This window comes from Mustela nivalis (assembly GCF_964662115.1).
Source record: "Mustela nivalis genome assembly, chromosome: 5".
Lineage (NCBI taxonomy): Eukaryota > Metazoa > Chordata > Mammalia > Carnivora > Mustelidae > Mustela > Mustela nivalis.
Genome location: NC_139024.1, coordinates 121,879,878 through 121,895,778, shown reverse-complemented (window position 1 = coordinate 121,895,778; position 15,901 = coordinate 121,879,878). Strand labels below are relative to the sequence as shown.

The 15,901-nt window shown below is 47.9% G+C and overlaps 1 protein-coding gene and 1 long non-coding RNA gene across 20 annotated transcripts; one reads left to right on the top strand and one right to left on the bottom strand.

The window, feature by feature from the left end:
• Positions 1-248: 248 nt before the first annotated feature.
• LOC309865924 lies at positions 249-827 on the top strand. Its single transcript, XR_014312328.1, has 2 exons — positions 249-368; positions 627-827. It is a non-coding gene; the product is annotated as an uncharacterized lncRNA (long non-coding RNA).
• Positions 758-15,763, bottom strand: MDC1 (mediator of DNA damage checkpoint 1). Of its 19 annotated transcripts, none has more exons than XM_082732905.1 (16): positions 15,263-15,694; positions 13,082-13,220; positions 11,802-12,182; positions 11,647-11,716; positions 10,312-11,332; positions 9,873-10,044; positions 8,916-8,981; positions 8,658-8,750; positions 7,149-7,916; positions 6,994-7,037; positions 4,290-6,542; positions 4,088-4,207; positions 3,777-3,959; positions 3,550-3,675; positions 3,328-3,438; positions 758-1,520 (listed from the first exon to the last, which is right to left on the bottom strand). In XM_082732905.1, exons 2-16 carry the CDS (start codon positions 13,215-13,217, stop codon positions 1,353-1,355), a joined length of 5,712 nt encoding a protein of 1,903 aa, XP_082589031.1. In that variant the 5' UTR covers positions 13,218-13,220; positions 15,263-15,694; the 3' UTR covers positions 758-1,352. The 19 variants fall into 19 exon arrangements, with proteins under 19 accessions (XP_082589031.1, XP_082589032.1, XP_082589016.1 ...); XM_082732906.1 differs by having other exon boundaries at positions 8,658-8,747; XM_082732890.1 differs by having other exon boundaries at positions 8,658-8,747; positions 15,267-15,454.
• Between the last annotated feature and the right edge of the window lie 138 nt (positions 15,764-15,901).

Sequence of the window (15,901 nt, the reverse complement as noted above, 5' to 3'; positions counted from 1 at the left end):
CATCGTGTGGATATGCCACATGTATTTATATTCAACTGCTGATGAACATTTTTTTTTCACCTTTTGGCTCTTGTTTTTTTGTTTTTGTTTTTTCCTTTGACTCCTGTTAAGTGCTGATATGAACACTGTGTACAAGTGTTTGTTTGAACACAAGTTTTAATTCTTTTGCATATATACCTACTAATGGAGTTACTGGGTTATTTGGGAATTCTATGTCTAATTTTTTGGGAAACTGTCAGACTACTTACCACAGCAGCTGAACCATTTATATTCCTAGAAGCAATGTATAATAAAGGTTCCAATTTCTCCCCATCATTGTAATCAACCAACTTTTAAAATTTAAATTTAAGGGGCACCTGGCTGGCTCAGTTGGTGGAGCGTGAGACTCTTTTTTTTTTTTTTTTAATTTTTTTTAAACTTTTTTTTTTTTTTTTTTTTAAGATTTTATTTATTTGTCAGAGAGAGAGCGCGAGCGAAAGTGAGCACAGGCAGACAGAGTGGAAGGCAGAGTCAGAGGGAGAAGCAGGCTCCCCGCGGAGCAAGGAGCCCTATGTGGGACTCGATCCCAGGACGCTGGGATCATGACCTGAGCCGAAGGCAGCTGCTTAACCAACTGAGCCACCCAGGCGTCCCGAGCGTGAGACTCTTGATCTCAGGATTGTGAGTTCGAGCCCCATTTTGGGTACAGAGCTTACTTTAAAAATAAAATAAGTAAAATTTAAATTTCAGGTATGTTAAAAGAAACTGCACTACACCATAAGGCACAGAGTGAATATTTATTTATCAGAGGTTAAACCTAAGCTCTAATTTTTATAAATACTGGAAAAGCAGGCCAGAAAAATGTAGCAATTTGCTCAAAGTCAAAGCTAAAGAACGCTTCTAACAAGATCGAGTGAGAAGAAAGGAAAATATTTTAGAGCGTTCCATAATCCAACCTTAAATTACCCACTCCAAGCATCCCTTTAAGTTCTTGACACTAAAATTCTTTCCACTATCTTTCAGAAGATGAGTAAGAATCCCAGTAAAAGAGGAAGAGAAATGGTTTGTTTCCAAACAGGAGGCAGCACACTGTGTGTTCCTCATAGCACTAAGTACATCAGTCCTGCTAAGGGTAGCCACTTAAGAGATGAGTATGGGATTACCCAACTCTTAAGTGGTTATTTAAGAAATCTGTGGCTCTAAATCTCCCTATCTTTTTGGTTACCCGTAAACCTTTTCAGCCCCCCCATGTTCCAAGACAAATCAGGTCAGTATATCCAAAACCTATCTAAAACCCTAGGTTCTTTCTTCCAAATATTTTCTAACACTTTATTTACTGGTCTAGGAGGGAAAAGAGTACTGTGGTTACATTTTCAGGAGAATGACATTTCCAAAGTGGAGAGGATGAAGGCCTCTGGCTTGGCTTCCTGCTTCAGCACTCCTGTCAGCAGGAACTCAGGTGAGAGGATGGGCAGCCCAACCCGAAACGGAATAGAGCATCGAGGGAAGTCCTGGGAGCATGTAATCACAACTCTCTGAGGCTGGGGAAAGACAGAGCAAAGACAAAGTCAGGAGTGAAAAAGAATCCTAGAAGTAGGTTCAGAATCTATAGTTTCAGCATCACTGAAATAGACCTCTGATATGAAGCATACTTGCTAGAAGTACTCTTGCCAGAAAAGCTAAACCTGGATTTATTCAATCTTTTAAAATTTAATAGTTTACAGGAAATGTAAAAGAACAACATAAATTACACAACAAAGGAGCAAACAGAAAAACCCAGACTCAGACATTCTAAAGAACAACTGACCTGGTTTCTGTAGGAAGTCAATGGAATAAAAAAAAGGTTAGGTGGGTTGGGGAAGATCTTTTCTAGAGTAAAAGAGAATCAAAAGATATGCAACTGTGGCAATACATGGGAATTGTCTGAATCCTGACTTGAATTTTAAAGAGACATTTTTGGGGGCGCCTGGGTGGCTCAGTGGGTTAAAGCCTCTGCCTTCGGCTCAGGTCATGATCCCAAGGTCCTGGGATCGAGCCCCGCATCGGGCTGTCCGCTCCGCAGAGAGCCTGCTTCCTCCTCTCTCTCTTTCTGCCGGCCTCTCTGCCTACTTGTGATCTCTGTCAAATAAATAAATAAAATCTTTAAAAAAATAAATAAATAAAGAGACATTTTTGGCCAACTAGTGAGATCTGGCTAATGGAATGTAAGAAAATGACCAAGAAACTATTGTTAATTTTGTTATGGATCAATAATGGCGTTGTGATTATGTAAAAAAAAAAAAAAAAAAAAAAAGAAAGAAAGAAAAGAAAAGAGAAAACAAAGTGCATGGTATCTCAGAAAATATACTTTAAGTATATAGAGAGAAATAATACGAAGTTTGCAGTTTCTTTAAAATAATTTAGCAGGGGTGCCTGGGTGGCTCAGTGGGTTAAAGCCTCTGCCTTCTGCTCAGGTCATAATCTCAGGGTCCTGGGATCGAGCCCTGCATCAGGATCTCTGCTCAGCCGGGAGCCTGCTTCCCTCTCTCTGCCTTGCCTCTCTGCCTACTTGTGATCTGTCAAATAAATAAATAAATAAAATCTTTAAAAAAAATAATTTAGCAAAGAACAAAATGATAAATGGAGAAAATGTAGCAAAGTCTAAACTACCTTGTTAAATCTGAGTGATTGATATATGGGAGGTTCACTGATAATAGAAGTTTTCTCTCCCTTTGCATATATTTAAAAAATTTTAAAATATAAAATAAAAATAAATCCACTCAGGGGGGCTCCTGGGTTGCTCAGTGGGTTGAGCCTCTGCCTTTGGTCCAGATCATGATCTCAGGGTCCTGGGATCAAGCCCCGCATCGGGCTCTCTGCTCAGCAGGGAGCCTGCTTCCCCCTCTCTCTGCCTGCCTCTCTGCTTACTTGTGATCTCTCTCTCTCTCTATCATATAAATAAATAAAATCTTAATAAATAAATAAATAAATAAAAATAAATCCCTCGGAATCAGCAGACTTCTTCATTCCTATCCCTTTACATACTACAGAGCTTCCCTTCACCCTCTCACTTCTTGTGTTCCTGTCCATGTTTGGTTCTCCAACCTTTTCCCATTCTAGCCACCTCTTTACTTGCTTTATTTTTTATTTTTAAAAAATATTTTATTTATTTATTTGACAGGGATCACAAGTAGGCAGAGAGGCAGGCAGAGGTAGGGGGCAAGTAGGCCCCCTGCCAGAGAGCCCAATGCAGGGCTTGATCCCAGGACCCGAGCTGAAAGTAGAGGCCCAACCCACTGAGCCACCCAGGCGCCCCCCAGCCACCTCTTTAACTGCCACCTCACCAGATCCAGAACATAGCACTCATACCTTATAGGACCGGGGCATGCTGGGTAGTACAGTGCCTCCACAGCAGCTGATGATCTCTCCCATCTGAGGTGGTGGGGGCTGGACTCCTGGGGTCACGTGGATCTCATAGCCCTAAGAGGAAGAAAATGGTGGAGGTCATAAATGTATGCCCTGACAGGCAGTGAATAGCTGGGGCGCCTCTGGAGGGAAGGCTGAAGCACAGGGCAGAAGATAGCCTCTCACCTCCAGCAACCTTCGTTCCCGAGCCCGGCTCAGGGCATCTCGAAGGCTGAAGCCGAAGTTCTTCTCCTGCTCAGGATCAGTCACCACATATTCATCCGGGGGCAAGAAGCAACCAGCTTTGCGGGACTAAGGACAGTACCAGTGAGCACAAAAACTCAGCCCAGCCCACCACCCAGCTCTTCTGCCATCAGTGACCTCTGATGGTATGTCCTCTCTTAGACTCTCACCTGGTGCAGCCAGTCCAAGGAGAGGATGGGGATTCCCCGCCCCAGGGCACAGAGGAACTTGACTGTGCGTCGGACTCGATCAGTCACTAGGTGGGAAGCCTCTGCCACTGAGCTGGCCAGACTCCCCCCCAGGGCCAGCACTGCCCGCTCTCCACGGGCATCCACCACTCCTGTGAAAAGTACCTGTGGAGGGGTTAACCTGAGCTGGTGACAGCAACCTGTACCATCTGCGCCTGTCTCCAAACCCCTAAGGTCTCCTCCCATCCTCCCTTGTCTGTCTCCCACCAAGCCCCATGCCTTTTTTCTCCTACTTTGGGGGCTGTGGACTCTTGGTTAGGTTTGGTGCGTCGAAGGCTGCGGCTTGGTAGTCCCTTGGGCTCCTCCTCTGCTTGGTCTCTCTTTCTCTTGCCTGGTCCTGGAGCCACTACATCCTGAGATTGAGAAAGATCTTGCTGGGAGTTTCTTGAGTCTCTAAGCCCTTTCCTAGCTTCATAGGCCCAGCCCTCTCCCTACCTCTTCCTTCCTTGGCCTCTCCATTGGATCTTCTTCCTCTTCCTTGAGGAACACTGTCTTCTGGGTGACTTCCCCTCTTTGGAGCCGTTTTTGAAGTGGGGGTGAATCTACAGTAGCCAAAGGCCTCTTGCAGCTCTGAGAGGCCTTAGGCAGGGGCTCTGGGGTGAACTCTGATCTGCCTGCTCCCTCTACCTTTTGGATTTGGGTAGCATGAGTGGGGGCCTCAGGAAGCTGGGCTAAGGCAGGCTTGGGTGTGGTCCTGAGGGATTCAACTACTCTCACTGCCCCTTGTCTCTGGTTCCTTGAGGACTGAGATTTAGATTCAGGGAGTGCAGAATACGGCTCACAGACAATGGGAGCTGTGAGGGACCCATATTTCCTAGTGGCCCTCAGCTTCCTGCTGCAATTGGCTTGAGAGATGGGCTCAGGGGGAAGAGGCTGGTCTGTGGGGACAGGAGACTGGAATTCAGGGGTGGTAAGAACTGGCCCAGCACTTATTCCAGAAGACCTGAGTGTCTTACCCTGAAAACCCTGAGCCTTAGGGGTGACCAGCTGATCTGTGGGGGTGAGAGATTCAAGGTCAGGGGCTCTGAGCTCAGTTGGTTGGGGGATCTTGACAAAGGACCTATGTGTCCTGCCCCGAGTGGCCCGAGATGTGGGCTCAGGAGTGACAGGCTGATCTGTGGAGAGGGAAGGCTGGAGTTCAGGGGCTGTGGGGGCAACTGGCTCAGAGGTCTTGATAGAGGACCTTTGTGTCCTGCCCCGAGTGGCCAGAGATATGAGTTTGGGGGTGACAGGCTGGTTTGTGGGGGTGGAAGCCTGGAGCTCAGGGACTGTGTAGACAATTGATTTAGGGGTCTTGCTAGAAGATCTAGGTGTCCTGCCCCGAGATGTACGTTTGGGGGTGACAGGCTGGCCTCCAGGGGTGGTAAGCTGGGGCTCAGGGGCTGTCGGGACAATTGGCTCAGGGGTCTTGATAGAAGACCTGGGTGTCCTGCCCTGAGATGTGGGTTTGGGGGTGACAGGCTGGTCTGTGGGGATGGAAGGCTGGACTTCAGGAGCTATTGGGATAACTGGCTCAGGGGTCTTGCCAGAAGACCTATGTGTCCTGCTGTGAGGGGCCCCAGATGTGGGCTCAGTGATGACAGGCTGGTCTTTGGAGGTGGAAGGCTGGAGTTCAGGGACTGTGGGGACAGTTGGTTTAGGAGTCTTGACAGAGGATCTACGTGTCCTGCCCCAAGTGACCCTAGATGTGGGCTCAGGGGTGACAGGCTGGTCTGTGGCGATGGAAGGCTGGACTTTAGGAGCTGTTGGGACATGTGGCTCAGGGGTCTTACCAGAAGACCTATATGTCCTGCTGTGAGTGGCCCCAGATATGGGCTCAGTGATGATAGACTGGTCTTTGGAGGTGGAAGGCTGGAGTTCAGGGACTGTGAGGACAGTTGGTTGAGGAGTCTTGATAGAGGACCTACGTGTACGGCCCCAAGTGACCCTAGATGTGTGCTCAGGGGTGACAGGCTGGTCTTTGGAAGTAGAAGGTTGGAGCTCAGGGGCTATGGGGATAACTGTTTTGGGAGTCTTGTCAGAAGACCTATGTGCCCTTCCCTGAGTGGCTGTGGAGACAACTGGTTCAGGGGTCTTGACAGATTTATGGGTCCTGCTCTGAGATATGAGCTCAGTAGCGGCAGGCTGCTCCTTGGAGGTGGAAGGCTTGACTGCAGGGACTATAGGAACAACAAGTTCAGGGGTCTTGACAGAAAACCTATTTGTTCTACCCCGAGTGACCGGCAATGTTGACTCAGGGATGACAGGCTGGTCTTTGGAGGTGGAAGTCTGGAGCTCAGGGGCTGTGGGGACAACTAGTTCAGGGGTCATGACAGAGGACCTACGTGTCCTGCCCCGAGTGACCCGAGATGTGAGCTCAGGACTGAGGGGCTGGTCTGTGGGGATGGTAGAGTGTGGTTCAAGGGCTAAAGAAGAAACTGCAGAGGGTGTCTTCCTGGAGGACCGTTGGAGCCTGACTTTGGATTTTGAGTGGAGAGGCTCCATGTCTGAGGACAAGGTAGTCTCTGGAACTTCCTGATTCCCATTTTGTCTGGTTCTGGGAATGGGCTCTAAAGAAGATGTTGAGGGAGAATGGAAGGGCTGGGGCACAGGATGTTTTTGACTCTGAGAGAGGAGGGAGTTGTGGTGGAGGGCTGAGGCTTCAGGCACTGCAGGAGGCAGACAAGCATCTGCAGATTCCTGATCACCCTGAAGAGAAACAGAAGCAAGTGAGGGAAGAAGAGGCAGAGAGAAGAGAGACAGTACTTGGATATGTTCTTAATACTTGTTTATGGTTAGAGTGTGTTCCTGGCATTTCACTTATCTATGATCTCCCTTCCACGAGACTGGGAACTTCCTAGGGAGGGAGCAGTCCTCATTCTCACACACCTTTCCTCATGCCAGCAGTGTTCTCCACAGATAGATGATGATAATAAAAGGATGGTTGGAAAAAGGGAAAAGACATGAAAAAATGGACGTTCTGAGTCAGACAGAGGGAGATAGAACTTGGGAAACAGATATGGAAAATGACAGGTTGAAAGGAAAGGCACAGAAGCCAACTAAGGAGTGGTGACAACCGAAGAAAATCGGGAAGATGGAGGAGTAGACTAAAGCAAGGTCGGTGAAGGGGCAGTGAAGAGGTAGAAAAAGCAGCTCTCACCGCAGAGGCCTTCTCAGCAGGTGGCATCTTGCAAGTCCAGTGGCCTAGAGAGAAAGTAAAAGCAAGTGGAGCTGAGGTCTAAGAGTCGAGACACTTAGGGGTTGATTAGCACAGAGGCTGTGTACCATCTTGGGTTTCCCTCTGCCTTCACTTACCTCTCTGCTGCCTTCTGGGGCTTACCGGGGCTCCATCTGACTGGTTCCCAGAAGCTCCTGGGGTTGAAGTGAGTCCCTGATGGTCTCCCGTCCCTGCTCTAGGCTCTGGTGTTAGATGGGAGGCCTGCCCTTCCTGGTCCTGGCTCCCTTTCTTTGTTTCCCCTCTCTGTGGTCCGCTCTCCAGTTTTTCTTCTGGTACCTCAATGCCTAATCCACTTGGCTCATCTTCTCTCTCTAGTACTAGTTTCTCTGCTTCTCTCTCAAATACTTCTCTTGCAAGAGTCTGCTTTCCTATCTCTTCCTCTTGTACTTCCCTGGGTATCTCAATTTCTATGTTTAAAGTCTCCATATTCCTTTCAATACTTGCACTTTTTACCTTTTGGTCAGACTCTTGTCCCTGATTATCTCTAGCTAACATCTGTTTCCCTCTGGTTAATTCTTCTTCTCCTATAACATCTTCTCTCTCTTCTGCTGGCAGGTTCTTGGTTTCCCTGTTCAACAGTCCTCTCGCAGGGGTCACCCCCTCTGCTGCTTCCCTTGGTGTACCCATGTCGTTCTCCACAGTCTGCATCCCTCTGCCTTGAGTCCCCAGTGCCTCTTCATGAACTGGGATCTCTGGATGTTGGGCTTGTGGTGGTGTCCTGGGTGTAGAGGGGCAAGATCCATGGGCATCAAGATGGGCAGCAATGGGATGGGGCTCAGAGGCCTCAGACTCTCTCGGACAGAATGGCTGTGTTGCCAAGACTTCCCATGGCTCATCCAGGGCACCTGGAGGTAAAGAGTCAAAGAGAGAGAGAAATGCAGATTGAAAATTTAATAGGTTGAAAAAAGAGTAAGAGAAATTAATTTATAACAGGGGTGCCTGAGTGACTCAGTCAGTTAAGCATCTGCCTCCAGCTCAGGTCATGATCTCAGGGTCCTGAAACTGAGCCCCACATCAGGCTCCCTGCTCAGAGAGGAGTTTGCTTCTCCCTCTTCCTCTGCCCCTCTCCCCCATTCATGTGGGTGTGCACGTGTGCACGCTCTCTCTCTCAAATAAATAAATAAAATCTTTCAAAGAAAAAATTCATGAATAATAAACCTAAGTGGATTATTAAAGGAAGGCTTGGAATAAAGAGGACAATTACTACATTTAATATTTGTCTAAATTAAGACCCCACATGTGCATAGAAGTTCTCATAGCAGCCTCTTTAAAAATGATGGGAGAGGGGCACCTGGGTGGCTCAGTGGGTTAAGCCTCTGCCTTCAGCTCAGGTCATGATCCCAGCGTCCTGGGATTGAGCCCCACATCGGGCTCTCTGCTCCGTGGGGAGCCTGCTTCCTCCTCTCTCTCTGCCTGCCTCTCTGCCTACTTGTGATCTCTCTGTCAAATAATAAATAAAATCTTAAAAAAAAAAAAAAAGATGGGAGATGGAGAAACATTAGCAGAAGAGTCAAAGATTATGAAAGAAACATGAGGGAAAAGCAATGATGCCAAGTTAGGGGCATGAAGGCTAGAATTTCTTATACCTGGGGCCTGGAAACTGCAACAGGAAGGGCCAGGGTCTTGGGGTAGAGTAACCAGGAAGGCCTGGGTAGCTTCATCCTCCATGCTCTGGACTGCTGGACAAGAAAAGCTGGCTCAAGCATAGCTCCTCCAGAGAACTCTGGGCTCCCACTCCTGGCCTCCTGGCCTCCCCACACCAGTACTCACAACCTTCAAGGACCACCAGTCTAGGCTCCCAGCTCCCACTTGTGCCAACATCCATATGACATGGATGTCCTTACCTTCTGGGCTCTGATTCTCTCTCTCCACAAAGCACTGGGTAGCCTGTAGGTCCAAGTCTTCAGAATCTGAGAGGGGAAAATATAAGACAGATAATAGAAAGTCCTATCTGGGGATACCTGGGTGACTCAGTCAGTTAACTGTCTGCCTTCGGCTCAGGTCATGATCCCAGGGTGCTGGGATCAAGCCCCCTGTTGGGCTCCTTGCTCAGTGGGGAGCCTGCTTCTCCCTCTGCCTGCTGCTCTCTCTCTGACAAATAAATAAAACCTTAAAAAAGGGGCACCTGGGTGGCTCAGTGGGTTAAAGCCTCTGCCTTTGGCTCAGGTCATGATCCTGCGGTTCTGGGCAGGGAGCCTGCTTCCCTCTCTCTCACTAACTGCCTCTCTGCCTACTTGTGGTCTGTCAAATGAATAAATAAAATCTTAAAAAAAAAAAAACCTTAAAAAAAAAAGTCTTATCTGACACTTCCTTATTCTTTCTCTACCATTTTCTCCCTAGCCCCAAGCCCTCTGTAATGGACCAAATGTTTATATCCCCACCCAAATTCGTATGTTGAAACCTAATTTCCAATGTGATTTTATTAGGAGGTAAGTTCTTTGGGAGATGATTAGGTCATGAGGGTAGAACCCACATGAATGGGACTAGTACCCTTGTAAAAGAGACCCCAGAAGTCCCTTTGTGCCCCTTCTGCCATGTGACGACACAGTGAGAAGATAGCTGCCTATGAAGAGGAAGTAGTCTTCAGCAGAACATGACTATACTGGCACTCCGATCTTGGACTTCCCAGCTTTCACAACTATGAGAAAAAATTTCTGTTGTTTATAAACCAGCCAGCCTATGGCATTCTGTTATAGCAGCTCAAATAGACTAGGAAACCCTATAAGCATTCTTTTATTTATTTATTATTGTTATTTTTGCATTCTTTCTTTAAGGAGTCAAGGGAGAAGTCCAGCACTTACCACCATGGTTGTCCCCAGAGTCCTTGGTCCTGTCCACATGTAATTCTCTCTCCCTTTCTGTAGGGGTTTGGGCTCCCTCTCTCTGCGGCTGGATGGGTTCCCCTGAAGTGCCTGTGTCCACCACAAGATCTGTAAGGTTCTCCCTCGAGACAGGGAGAAGATCCTGCTCCACCTGTGACACCAGGGATTCACCCTGGGCCCTTGCCTCAAGAGCTCTCTCCTGCTCAAGAACAGCTGCAGCCCATTCCATCCCAGCATCCCCTTCTGCTGGAAGCTGGCACTTTCCTGTATCTGCCACCACTGAGGCTGCTAAGGATGTGCCCTCTTCTGCACCTGTCTCACAGTCCCCAGGGGGAGGAGGCTGGGTTTCCTCTAGATGCATCACAGGCAGCTTTGCTTGGCCCCCTTCTACTTCCACATTTGTTTGATTTGTCCATACCATAGGCACTTGATGCTTCTCCACAAGTGTAACGGCTGGTCCTGATAGGGCTTTCTCCTCCACTTGTGTGTTGATGTCCACTGTGGCAGAGGCTTGGCTTCTCTGCAGATGGGCCCCAAGTGAGCTCTTATCTTCGTCCACCCCTAGATCACAGTCTTGGAGAGGAGACTGCCTTTTTTCTGAATATGCCTTGTCTATATGACACTTGGGAACAGTTCCTTTCTTTTCGATTGGGAGCCCCTCCTCCTCCGAGTCTGTGTCACTGTCTCTCCCAGCAGAGGTTTGGTTTTGCTCCAGAAGAGCCACAGGTTGGGCCCTGCTCTCTTCCACATCAGTACCTCTGTTCCATGTATCAGCTTGGCTCTCTTTCAGATGTGCCAAAGTGAGTGCTGCTAAGACTTCTTCCTCATCATCTGTATTGCTGTCAATCACCACGGAGGCTTGGTTTCTCTCCGGAGGGACTGCCAGTTGGAACTCACTTTCTTCCACATCTGTATCACTATTGGCTGGGCTCTCCTGCAGATGTACCAAAGCAGGTGCCTGAGGAATCTTTTTACTAATTTCGTGGAGGATTTGCCTCTTCTTCGTAGGAACTACAGCTGGGGTTGCGGGGATCCCTTCTTCTTCCACATCAGTATCACTGTCTGTGAAGCCAGAAGGCTGGGCCCTTTTCCAGAGGACCTCAGCAGGCCTGCTCTCATCCATATCTGTGTCACTGTCCTCCTCAGCAGTTTGGTTTCTTGCCAGAGTGGCCCCAAGTGGGACCACCCCATTCCTTGCATCCCTCTCAACCTCTGTGCCATTGTTCCTCTCCTTCACTGAACACTGATCCTTTTCAAGCTGGATTTCAGTTGCCACAGCTGTAGGCTGTTCTGTCTCTGCAGTGGAGCCTCTTCTGGCAGCTAAGAAGGCCTCTCCTGCTGCTGGATGCTGACTTTCTTCCTCATCTGTGTCACTGTCCAGGCTGAAGGCAAATGGTGGCCCAGGGCCATCTGGGGCAGGAGAAGGTCCTTCTTCATCACTGCAAAGGGAAGAGAAGGGAAAGAGTCTATAGCACCCATTTCCCAAGAAGGAATACTCCGCTCAGCTATGAGCCCCATAAGGGCAGACACAAGGCAGTAGCTGTTTTTTGTTTTTTTGTGGGTGGTTTCTTTCCTCTCTCCAGCAATTAGTTCTCTACTTGGCACAATCAGAGGTGTTCAATCAAAGTTCATCTGAGTGAAAGAGTATGTGCGATTCCCCACTTTCATGATAAGCATCTCTTGCAGATGGATCCTACAGTCCCTGGTTCCTCCTCCTTTTGAAGACTCAAGTATCTGGCCCTTTGGCACTCACCTCTCTGGAACTACTGCTACCAAAGGGGAGGTCCTTGGTCCTTTCATCACACACCTTTCAGAAGGAGAATCTGTCAAGAGTAGAAAGGAGTAAGTTGACTGTTTTATACTCACCATCTCCATCTTCTCACCCACCCTCCCAATACACAGACATACCTACTTCCTCCTCTGAGTCCTCAGCCAACAAGAGCCTCTGGGGTTGAGTTCCTCCCTGTACCCTGGGTGTCTCTTCTACAGTTAGAGGGCCCCGGGAAACAAAGGGCAGGGGGACATTCAGGCGATGGTACTGGCAGGGCAAGTCAGCAAAGAGAATCAACTCCTGGTCCCTCAGCCGGTGACTCACCCCTGGGCTTAGGACCTTAGGAGGCCTTAGGACTTGAGTACCATTGAGGCTGCCACAATCTTGGAGGACAGGCGCTTTGTCCCAGGCCAAAATTTCAATCACTGCATGTTGTTTGGAGATGGATGAAAAGGGTAGGGTCACAGAGCAATCAGGCATTCGGCCCACCATATTCTTCCCGAGATACAGGGGGAAATCTAAGAATTAAAGAGGCAGATAAGTTAAAGCTTGAGTCTTGGCCTGCTATCAGGAAAATATTCCGTTAAGTACTCCACTACTAACTCAAGATCCCCACACACATAAGAAAAACAAAAGACAGTCAACCCTGTCAGGACTCCCTCACTTTTTTTTTTTCTTAAGATTTTATTTATTCATTTGACAGAGACACAGAGAGATCACAAGTACGCAGAGAGGCAGACAGAGAGAGAGGGGGAAGCAGGATCCCCACCGAGCAGAGAGCCTGATACAGGGCTCCATCCTAGGACCCTGAGATCATGACCTGAGCCGAAGGCAGAGGCTTAACCCACTGAGCTACGCAGGGGCTCCAGGACCCCCTTACTCTTGAGAGCTTTTCCTTATATCTTCACTTAATAAACTTGTCACTTTACTTACACAGACATACACATACAAACACAAGACCGGAGAAGACCTAAGTATTGAAGAATAGAAGCAATCAATGTGTTATTCATTGTTAATAAGTGTTATTCATTGTCAATACCCTATCTATCCATATTGGGTTTTTTCTGTTGTGGTGAAATATATGAAAAATTTACTATTTAACCATTTTTAAGTGTACAGTTCAGTGGCATTAAGTACATTCACATTGTTGTGCAACTATCACCACCATCCATTTCCAGACCATGCTGGATTTTCATATGAATCTCTTCATCTTCTCCTACCAAAGTAAAACTGAGCCCACTGAGCCCAGGGTACTTGCCTGAAACAATCAACTCAATCAGGCCCCTCCTCTGAATTCCCAGTGAAACATTTTTTCAGATCTCCTTGAAACATGTATAAGCTTCTTACAACCCTCTAACTACCTCCCCACAAAAATAAGAGGCCTATACCAGTACTTTAGTATCCAATAACCTCTGACCTTTTTCTGGTCCATGGGCACTACTGAAGATATGCAATCGCCCTACAGGCTCCAAGCTACACCGTAAGGATTCACTGCATCTCTCTGTCTCCTCCTCTTCTTCAACATCCCAGTTAACAGCCTGGGTGTCCTCCATGACCTGGGAAGGAAACGCATTATCATCAACTCTATCACAGGTCCACACACACAGCCTTAAAGAGGAGACTGATAACTGGGGTAAATCTGGAGAGTTGTGATGGTTGACATTTCTCCTTCTGACAAGCATCCTGTTATTACCTTTCTGAAACATTCCAAAAATATTTGTGACTATAATAAATATAAATATTTTGGGAGAGGGAATAAATATTAGAAGGTCCCAAGTACACAAACTATACAAATGCATGTGCTTACGTATAGAGACGAACATTTTGAGAAACAATGCTTAGCCTTATGGTATACAATACACTGCCAGTTTTCATTCTTTTTTTCCCCCATCCACTATTGTTTAAATGCTGATCTGCAACCCACTAAATTGATTTCACTATCCACTATCCACTGGGTTGGAACCCACAGTTTGAAAAAAACATTTTATTTTATTTTTTTAAATTTTATTTGACAGAGAAGAAGAGACATCTAGAGAGGGAATACAAGTGGGGAGTGGGAGAGGGAGAAGCAGGCTTCCTGCTGAGCCAGGAGCCTGATGCGGGGCTTGATCCCAGGACCCTGGATCATGACCTGAGCTGAAGGCAGATGCTTAACAACTGAGCCACTCAGGCGCCCCTGAAAAAAACATTTTAAAGGGAGCTAAACTTTGCCAAGCATCAGCTGTGTGTTGGGCACTGTGTTATGTGTCAGGCATAATAGACATATAAGGCATGCATTTGGGAAACCAAAGCTAAAAATATTAAATGACTTGCTCAGGATAACACAGCAGGTAGGTGGAAAGGACAGGAATAAATGTGCTTCTGCAAAACACAGGCTTTTTATATTTTACCAGAATGTCACAGTGTGATCAAACTAAGCTGCAAAGAATCCTAACAGCTGACATACATAGAGGTTTGCTATGTGTGAAGCACTGCTCTATTTACTTTACAATGACAGACTCTCTTAATCCTCACAAGAACCTTGTAAACTACTATTATTATATTCCATTTATCAGGCTAAGCAACTGAAACATAGGTGGGTTAAGGAACTTGCCCAAGATCACCAAGATACTGTCTCTGTTTAATATTTGGTGGCTTTCCATGCCCATGGGATAAAACAAAATCTCAACTCCTTCGCAATACCCTCCATGATCTGAACCTCAGGTCCTGCTCCCCTATACCAAAGCCTATGTTTCAGCCGCATGGACCTTCTTCCCAATTTCTGAACACCCTGTTCCTGTTGTTTCCCACACCTGCATGCCTTAGCCAGGTCCTTGGCCCTTCATTCCTAGTTTTCTGGTCCAATTCTTACCCATAGTTTATGATTCAGTTCAAAGGTCACTTTCCTGGAATTTTCCTTGCCTTCTAGTGTTCTTCGTGTACCCACATGGTCCCCATTGGTCATTGAACTTGTACTTCCCCTAATCCTTCTCATTATATTGTAACCATTAATTCTATTTCTGCCTTCACAAACCCTCTGGAGAACCGGACCAGCAGAACTAGCCCCATCATATTCATGCGACAGTACCTACTGTGCACCTGGTACTGCTCAAAAAGACAGTACCTATTGTGCACCTGGTACTGTTCAAAGAGCTCAGGATACATTCTTCACAAACCAAAGGTCAAATTAACCCTGCCCTCCTGATGAAAGGACAAATGAAAGGTGATGAAAAGTCAACACAATATGGGTGGAAATCACTCCGAAAGATGTCACCGCAGAGGTTAACTGCTGACAGGGAAATTAGGCCGCGTCCATGGGGATAGTGCTAACTCTGGCCTAAAGAATGGAGAACTCAGCGGGAGCCCAGGGCCCTTGGAGCCAATCCAGTGGGCCACCATCTTTGATCTCCACCCCAGGGGGCTCCCTCCAGGTTCCACGCCTCCCCGTCTTCATACCTAAACTCGGGGAGAGACGTCAAGGAAGGATGAGCATTACAATCCGGAGAAACAAACTTCCAAGTATCTTCCGCCCAGTCGCACCCAAGGCACGCCCACCCCGCCCTCCGAGAGAACCAAGATGGCTTCCGAGGAGCGGTGGACGAAGCCCCCCAGAACTCACCTACTTTTGAGTCCCCGCGCGCGCGCCACCAGTAACGGCCGCGACCCGGTTGCGGGGGAGCGCGGGCCGAGAGGGCGCCGATATGCTGATTGGCTCCTGCTGCTGCCTGTCACAGCCCCGCTGCTTGACGATTGACGAAGCTCCCAACCCAGAGGCCCAGCCAGAGCCTCGCCCCCGCCCCCTTAACAGCTCAAAGGGGCGGCTTTTCCTGGGCGCTTGAAATTGATTGGGGGAGGCGGTAATCGGAGGCTGCCTTGCGCGCACGAAATGGCGCACCTCGATTGGGCAGCTCCAAGGTACAGCCCACCGCTGCTTCACCCTTCGCTGCCCACTTCCCGCGCAGATTTCCAAACCGCGACCACAGAGTCTGGGCGCCGCTGGCAGCTAGAGGGGCTTACTAGTGCAGTCGCCGGACGCGTCTACTACGGCGGTAGAACCTTCCTCGGTCCTCCCAGACATGGAGTCCGCTGACTAATGAGAAACGAAAATGAGGCGCGGGTTGCAGTCGTGGCCGGAGGCTGCAGTTTAGAGAACTGCCCGTAGGCGTGGCGTTTGATGCCTCTCCATCGCAGTGGAACTTCGGTTCCTTTTGATTTGGCTTTCTTTCTTTCTTTCTTTCTTTTTTTTTTTTTTAAGTGG

What these genes read in the sequence shown, in the direction of transcription:
- MDC1 (XM_082732888.1), bottom strand. Translation starts at nt 13,217, where the DNA reads ATGGAGGACACCCAGGCTGTTAACTGGGATGTTGAAGAAGAGGAGGAG. An exon ending in AAGAGTCCACAGCCCCCAAA is followed by an intron (nt 3,960 to 4,087) that starts GTAGGAGAAAAA and finishes ACCCCTCCACAG; the next exon opens with GTACTTTTCACAGGAGTGGT. An exon ending in GGGAACGAAGGTTGCTGGAG is followed by an intron (nt 3,439 to 3,549) that starts GTGAGAGGCTAT and finishes TCTTCCTCTTAG; the next exon opens with GGCTATGAGATCCACGTGAC.